Source organism: Galeopterus variegatus, unplaced genomic scaffold (assembly GCF_000696425.1).
Source record: "Galeopterus variegatus unplaced genomic scaffold, G_variegatus-3.0.2 Scaffold1249, whole genome shotgun sequence".
Taxonomy (NCBI): domain Eukaryota; kingdom Metazoa; phylum Chordata; class Mammalia; order Dermoptera; family Cynocephalidae; genus Galeopterus; species Galeopterus variegatus.
The window spans coordinates 252,002-260,726 of record NW_007727360.1 but is presented as its reverse complement, the minus strand read 5'-3'; the positions used below and the strand labels follow the sequence as shown (position 1 = coordinate 260,726).

Below are 8,725 nucleotides of genomic sequence, written 5' to 3'. Positions count from 1 at the left end.
CGGCGGGAGCGCCGCCACGCTCCCAAGCGCCGCACTCTACCGAGTGCGCCACCGGGCCGGCCCCTCAAGCACATCTTTTGTTGCATCCCACAAGTTTTCATATATAGTCATCCCTCAGTATCCGTGGGGGATTGGTTCCAGGACCTTACTCGGATACCAAAATCCACAGATGCTCAAACCCCTGATATAAAATAGCATAGCATTTGCATATAAGATACACACATTTTCTCGAATACTTTAAATCACCTCTAAATTACTTATAATACCTAATACAATGTAAATGCTATGTAAATAATTGTTAAACCGTATTGTTTGGGAATAATGACAAGGGAAAAAAGTTTGTACATGTTCAGAGCAGATGCAGTTTTTTCATCCACGCTTAATTGAATCCATGGATGCAGAACCCAGAGATACAGAAGAGCAACTGTATAGTATTTTCATTAGTACTTAAAAATCCTTTCTTTTATTGTGGTCAATAAATTGTAGATTAGGTACCAGGAGACATGAAAGAATAATCCTTAACATTTTCTTAAGCAGCTGCTATCTCTACTTTGTAGAGGTGCAAACAGGCTCCTACAGCCTTCTACTTAGAAAGCGGCAAGATTTTCTGGGAAGGGAGAAAGCCACCTGGGAGAAAGCTGTTTTGATCTGCCAACTAATTCAGCAAAGATAGTCCTGCTGTGTCCTCAACCCAGTCACATGTTGCTCTTCTTTTGAGAATGAGGCAAATGGCCAAAAAAGGTAACACCTGAGACAAAGAGCAAGTTCTAGGAAAATAATTTTAAAAGTTTCCTTGCAGTTAGTAACAAATCGTCTGCACTTCCATGTTGAGAACTTCCAGGACCTATCCAGACTCAAGGGGAAAGCATGCCGGGATTATTTTGTAATGCCTGCCACAGACAAGTGCTGTGAATTTGCCAGCCCAGTGCTGGGCAAACATTAGTTTGTTCCTGTTTAGATAGCCCAACTATAGGAACTGGAAGCAAATTTCTCAAGGAAACGTACTGATGTTTGTGTTAAAAAAAAGAAAAATCCAATTCATGTTTTATGTCTCACAAGCAGGAACTGCTCTTCCTAGGAAGAGAAGATGCTTTGTTAGCTCAGCAAACCTGAAAGAATGATAAAATATGTAACTCAGAGTGAAAATAAGAGGCCCTATTCAATATCAGAATGCAAAATACATAAACTTTTCTATAAATTAAATCAACTGTTTACTTTTCTTGTCACTTTAATATTTTGATGGAAGATGCTGATTAATGCTAATTAATGATCTGAGTGAGCACTATTGCTTGGTACAATCTCATACTAAAAGAAACCCACCAGTGAATTCTAGAACTTGTTAAAGCTCAGAGCACAGTGGTTCCTAATCTAAGAACTCCTCTTATGACAGTTATTTTTAGAATTCTGCCTACAGCCAAGTCTGAGTGATTCACAATTACAATTCAATAATTTTGAAAATTCCTAGGGGGCTGTGGCTCACAGATAGAAATTACTGATCCAAATCAACCTCGTTTTACACATTGCCAAAATAAGGCCAACAGAGGGAAAGAAACCTACTCACATTCACTCAGCAAGTTTAATGACAACACTCAAACCAGTAAGAGTATAAAATAATGCTGAGACATTCTGTGGTACCAAAAACGTCCTTTATTCTGTATCATCTTATTTGAGTTTTAATATTTTTACACCACAACTGTGAAATGCTTAAGATACAGATTAGTAAATAAAAAATAAAAAATAAATTTCAGTACAGAAAATACATTTACTAAATTAAAGCAAAAACCAAAGAGATCTGGGGAGATCCAAGAAGCAAGACAAACTGCAATCAAAGAGTCTAGAAATACGCAAGGAGCTACTCTTTTGAGTCATATTCTCAGCTTCCAGTGAGCATTTAATAATCATATCAGCCAAGAAAGACCAGAAAAAGGTTTAATGTTTTAAAATATAAGCAAATGTAGACTAATTTTGTACTGTACAAAGTGCTAATTTCAAGATCCATTAAGACACAATATTTAAGAAAAATCAATAAAAATGGACACAACCCAAATTATTGTTAGATATAGTATACAGCATTTTATTGCTAGCGTTTTAAGTCTGTATGAACAACATCAAATTACTTGCCTAGCTAGTTTCTTAAACTTCACAGAAAACCCAGTACAATTCCAAGTGCTTATCATCATAAGCACATAAGAAATATGCTTATATTAGAAATACTTATTCCAATGTTAACAAAGTACTATGATCCTGAAATAGGCCACCTACAGAGTCTAATAACTACAGGTCATCATAGTAACTATATAAATGTGCCAGAATAAACACCGTTATATTCACGAGCCATACTTCATGCGGAGGTGGTCATGAATATGAGGTGATCACTGGACATCTACTTCCAAAGCTTCAACAATATGTGCAGCAGAAGGACGATCTTTAGGGTCTTCGTTAGTGCACACAGAGAAGAGTTCAATTACTTTCTGATATGATCCATCCAGTTCTTCCATATTAATAGGTGGCCTGGTTCCCAGCGCTGCACAGTATGCTTCTTCATCAAAGTCACTTTCATCAAAAGTTTTATCTGCTCATGAAGTTGGAGGTTAAAACAATAAACAAAATCATTTTAAGTCATGGAAAAACATAATAGCTCACCTTCCTGAAACAAGAATTTTATCTTCCAGTATGCTTTCCATTATTCCACAGGCAGTCTCTTCAATTGTCCTGCCATCGAGTGTATTAGCTATTGTCTTGCATCTACAGATTATTGACCTTTACCAGCCCCCCTGCCCCATGATCGTTTTCCAATCTTTTTCTCAGGCAAGGGGAGTTTTTAAGATAACCTTTTGCTCCTCTGGATTTTCTCAATTTATTCCCTATTCTCTATCAATCTATGTCTTATTTGTATGAGATTAAACCTAGATGGTACCAAATTAGTATTAATGTAATCTATATTTTAGAAACTATGCCACTCAATCAAACAACTTGCTCTTAAAATTTTAACTTAATGGGGGCTGGCCAGTTGCTCAGTTGGCTAGAGGACAGCCTTGTAACACCAAGGTTCACAGGTTCGGATCCCAGTATGGACCAGCCACCAAATATATATGAGTGTGTGTGTGTGTGTGTGTGTATATATATATGTTTTAAACTTAAAAGATAATTGTATAGTCTTTAGTGTGAAGTGACGAGACTGGGATTTATGCTAAACAATCTGAATCCATACCTTCATCACCACCACCCAAAAGATTAATATGTGGAATACATAAAGTCATCATTTCCCACAGAGTAAGGCCAAAGGCAAATACATCTGCTTTGTCAGTGATAACGCCATTCTCCTCCAAAGCTTCCTTGGGTTTCCACGGCTCAGTGCCAATGTAACACGCCTCAGGGTCAGTTACTGAAACAAGCAAAATCCAAATAAAATGGTCATGAGAGCAGGCACAAGAAATCACTAAGGCAAGCAACCCAAAGAAAAATAAGCAAATGATATGAACAGATAGTTAACAGGTTAATCAAAGTAGCCAGTAAACATGAAAACATGAAAATACACTCGACCTTGTTAAGGATTACTTTTGCAATTATACCTAATAAAGCTGGGGGGGTGGAGGGGGCAAAGTAATTCAGGTAAATATTCAAAAAGCTGATCAGTTGGCAAGTATGTAAGGAAACAGTAATTCTCTTAGAAAACTGTAGGAATATAAACAGAGTGTGGATGTCAAGATTAGACTCTAGAGCCAAACTGTCTTTGTTCAAAGACATGCCAGTTGTGTGACCCTGAGCAGATCATTTCACCTCAGGACTTCAGTTTCTTCATTTTGTGAACCATCATTAGGCTGAGAGTAGCATTTCTATGCTTCCGTGATAGCTAAGTCAGGGAAGAGGGAAAGGGTCAAATCGCACCTTGGCTCTTAAAGCTTCTGCCCAGGAATGACATAATTCCTTCCACTCACATTTCCATTTAAATTTTAGTCAACTTGTCAATTTCAATGAAAAAGCCAACCAGAATTTTGACTGGGATTGGATCAAATATCTAGATCAATTTGGGAAGAATTAATATCTTAACAGTATTGAGTCTTTCCAGTCCACAATCATGATATATGAGGGGTCTTCAAAAAGTCCATGGAAGAATTCATATTATCCTTCAATTCTATTTTTCCATAGACTTTTTGAGATAAACCTCATATTTCTCCATTTGGTTACGTTTCACTTAATTTTCTTGGTAATGGTTTACAGTTTTCAGTATGAAGTCCTCAGACTTTTTTTAGATTTATTTCCAAATATTTTGGTTTTTTGGTTACTTAATGAGATTTTTTAAAATTTCATTTTCTGAGGCTGGCCAGTTGCTCAGTTGGTCAGCGCACAGCCTTGTAATGCCAAGGTCACAGGTTTGGATCCCCACACCAGCCAGCCACCCAAAAAAGAAAAAAACTTTAAAAAAATTTTTCATTTTCCAATTAGTGTTATATAAAAATGCAATAGCTAACTCCCATTTATTCTAGTAGTTTTATAGATTCCTTGGGATTTTGTACTTAAACAATCAATATCAACTGCAAATAGGGACCGTTTCTTTTTAAATTTTGATGCCTCTTCTTTTTCTTGCCTTATTTTGGTGGCTAGGACTACAGCACAACGTTAAACAGCACTGGCAAGAGCAGGCATCCTGTCCTTGTTCCCTATTTAGGTATAACATTATCTGTAAGTTTTTCTGTACACAGGCTAACATCCCTTCTATTTCTATTTAGCTGAGTTTTTACTTATGATCATAAATTTATCATAAATAGGTGTTGGATTTTGTCAAAGGCTTTTTCTGTATCTACTGAAATGATCACGCCGTTTTCAGTTTTGTTAATATGGTGAATTAGGCTGGCCAATTAGCTCAGTTGGTTAGAGCGCAGTGTTATGATAAGAAGGTTAAGGGTTTGGATCCCTGCAACAGCCAGCTGACGTTAATATGGTGAATTAGGCTGGCCAATTAGCTCAGTTGGTTAGAGCGCAGTGTTATGATAACAAGGTTAAGGGTTTGGATCCCTGCAACAGCCAGCTGACAAAAAAAAATGGTGAAATTATATTGACACCCCTCCCCAGCTTTATTAGGTATTTAGTAATAAAAATTGCATATATTTCAGGTGTCCAACAATGCTTGACACATACATTGTAAACTGATATCCACAATCAAGCTAATTAACATATTTATCCCCTCACATGGTTACCATTTTTTGTTTTTTTCTTTTCTTTTTGTGAGAACACTCAAGATCTCAAGTGTACAATACAGTACTGTTAGCAAAGGGGACAAAGTTTGCAGTTGTGCAGGATGCAAAACTTCTGGAAACCTAATGTATAGCAATGTGCCTACACTGACTTTTGAATGTTAAAACAACTCTTCCTTTCTGGAATAGATCCTAGTTAGTCAGGATGTACTTGTCCTTTCATGTACTGTTAGGCTCAATCTGCTATTCCATCAAAGATTTTGACATCTATGTTTGTGAGAGATGACTGGACTATAATTTCCTTTTTTTTATAATGTGGTCGGCTTTTTTTTTTTTTTTTTTTTTTTTTTTGTAAAGGTAGTACCAAACTTTTAAGGGCTGCCTCGCCCACCCTTTTTTTTTTCTTTTGGTGGCTGGCTGATACAGGGATCAAATCCTGGACCTTGGTGTTATCAGCACCACGCTCTAACCAACTGAGCTAACCAGCTAGCCCGTGTCAGCTTTCGGTATAAGAGTTATGCTGGCCTTGAAACAAATTGGGCAGTAGTCTCTAGTCCTCTACTTTCTGAAAAAGTTTGTGTAAAATTGGTGTCATTTTCTTTTTGATGTTTGATAGAAATCAACAGTAAAAACATCTGGGTCTTGGGCTGGCTGGTTAGCTCAGCTGGTACAATCTTGTAACACCAAGGTCAAGGGTTCAGATCCCAGTACCAGACTACCAGATAGCCACCAAAAAAACCAAAAAACAAAAAACCAAACATCTGGGTCTTGAATTTTCTCTGAGGGAATTTTTTAAAATAGATATAGGGCTATTTGGATTTCCTACTTCTTCCTTTTATCAATTTTGGTAAATTTTATTTGCCAAGGAAATTGTCCTTTTTAGTTAAGTTGTCCAATGTGTTGGCATAAAGCTGTAACAGTCTATTAACCTTTAAATGTATGTAGAATCTGTAGCAATTACCTTTTTTCATTCCTGACACTGGTGATTTATGTTCTCTCTTTTTTCTTGATCAATCTAGGTAAGATTTTATAAATTTTATAATCTTTTCAAAGAACCAGCTTTTGTCTTAATATTTCCTAGTGTGTTTGGTTTTTATTTCATTGATTTCTACTATCTTTATTATTCTTTTCCTTTGACTTAATTTGGATTTGCTTTGCTTTGCTCTTTTTTTTTTAGCTTAAAAGGTCATTAATTTAAAACTTTTCTTTTTTCTAATATAATCATTTACAGCTACAGATTTCCCTCTAAGCCGTACTTTAGCTATTTCTCACACATTTTGATATGTTGTTATTCCCCTTATTATTCAATTCAAAATATCTTCCAATTTCCCTTGTCATTTTCTTTGACCCATAGCTTTTTTAAATTTGTGTTGCTGAATTTCCAGATGGTTGGGGTTTTCCTAGATGGCTTATTGTTAGTGGTTTCTAATTTAATTCCATTGAGGCCAACAAACATACTCTATGATTTCTTCCATAATGTTGTCATTTTTCCTTTTCATACTTAAAAGTTTATCTTCTGCTATAACTAGAATAAGCTCAAACTCTAAAAAGAGAACATTCACTAGGTAGTATTAGAGTATATTATACAGTATATATAACACATATAACATACAAAATATGTGTTAATCAATTGTTTATTGGTAAGGCTTCCAGTCAACAACAGGCTAGTAGGAATGAAGTTCTAGGGGAGTTGAAAGGTCTATGTGTATTTTTGACTGCATGCGGGGGTCGGCCCTACTAACCACCTGTGTTGTTCAAGGGTCAACTGTAAGTCACTTTGAACAAGAGTTAAAAAAAAAAAAGCAGGGGAGCCTGATTAATGAAAGAATTTTCTCTTCAGAACTAAAGGAAAGTTCTGCCCTAAGGGTCTCAAGACATTTACAAGGAAAGAGGGAGAGAACTAACATTTGTAACATTTGAAGAACAAAAGGGAGGTCTAAAAGAAGGAAAAACAAGAATCCAGAAATGAGGAAATGCAAGACTACAGTCAACAAGCACGCATTCAGTCAGTCAGCATTTGGGGGTGTGCCTGATAAGGGAGCAGGCTCTGTCTGAAGATGAAGTGAGAGCAAAGATGCCAGGCCAGGAAAGCACCTAGCTTCAGGAGGCAAGGATGGAAGAGGAATGAAGTCTCTATGGCAGCCTCTGGACTTACTCCAGCTCTGGGCATTAAAGTTTGGTGGGCAGTCATGGACATTATAAGCTTCTTGAAGGCTTTCCCCATACTAACTTATGTCTAAGAGTCACTCCATGGAATGCGTGACTAGACAAGAGAAGAATGTAGACATGGTCCACATGGGCAGTGACTCTGTGATGGTAAGGAAGGATATACACCCCCCATTGTGAGCAGATCAAATTCCTATGGAGATCCACCCAGCTGAAGAGTAGCTTTCTAGAACTCTAGGTCTAATGTAACAGCTCCAATTTTAGACTCTAGCCAGCCACAGTCCTGCATGTCTGCTTACATTTCTCCAAGTCTGTGGTTAGTATTTAAACTAATGGAAGTTGGTCCCCACATAAGTTATTAAATTTTCTCTCTGTGAAAATGAATTGTTCTGAAAACAAAAGTTAGACGAGGTCATAAATTAAAGGTTCAGCCATTCCTTTTTGTCGATACAGAAATAACTTATATTTTATTGCCCTTTACCACATTAAAAGAGTTTAAGCAGACATTGCCTTATGCAGTTCTCAAGGATACTATCCCAAATTGAAAAATGATAAAACTGGAGCTCCTATTCATCCTTCACTTCTCAGCTTAAACATTATTTATTTAGGGAGGCCTTTCTTGACATCTAGACAGGGTAAATTACCACTACCATGTTTACATAATTCCTCGCATCATAACTTTCACTGTACCTTACTATTAACCATTCAAGAGCTGCTTTCCCTCCTGGATTACAAGCTATAACAGGATAAAGGACTGTGTCTATCCCATCTCCTCCATATTCACAGTGCCTACCATGTATTTAGTATTAATCATATTCGCAAATAAATTAATAAGTTTCGAGTAAGCACAGTTAAGATTTTGCTTTCCATAGAACACCTATGTATATTTTAGTTATGAAACATGAATAAATTACCTATTAAAAAATAAAACAAAAATAAATTTTAAAAGATTTGGGTATTTTTTTTTCAAACATTTCTTCATGTATATATAAATACATATTTTAAGTGCTATTTTATAATCTGTTCATCTTGCTTCATAAATTTGGATATATTTCCATGCCTACAAATATATAACTATATAATTTTATTTACATGTAGTATTCTATCGTGTAGTGGTATGATAAACCACCACTACTGATGAACATTCTCATATATTTTTGCATACAGTCTGTTCTGCTACAATGTGTATATTTGTAACACAGATTAATTCAAATGCAATTAGTAAAAAGCTTACTTATGTGATTTTTTTCCCAGTAATGTTATTTTTGAAGTGATCAGGAGCAAACTTCCTCATAAACAGAAAGCCTTCGCCTGCAGAAATGCCTTCCTTCAGGGGCCGGCCCGGTGGCGCACTGCTATAGTGC

General features: G+C 36.3%; 1 protein-coding gene across 1 annotated transcript in view; it reads right to left on the bottom strand.

The window, feature by feature from the left end:
• Nucleotides 1-1,627: 1,627 nt before the first annotated feature.
• PBK (PDZ binding kinase) overlaps nt 1,628-8,725 on the bottom strand; it is a 38,191-nt gene continuing 31,093 nt past the window's right edge. The window contains exons 5-6 of the mRNA XM_008575882.1: nt 3,212-3,385; nt 1,628-2,572 (exon numbers count right to left, since the gene is read on the bottom strand). Of these exons, the coding sequence (XP_008574104.1) occupies nt 2,373-2,572; nt 3,212-3,385 (374 nt within the window). The 3' untranslated portion in view covers nt 1,628-2,372. The remainder of the gene's footprint in view (nt 2,573-3,211; nt 3,386-8,725) is intronic.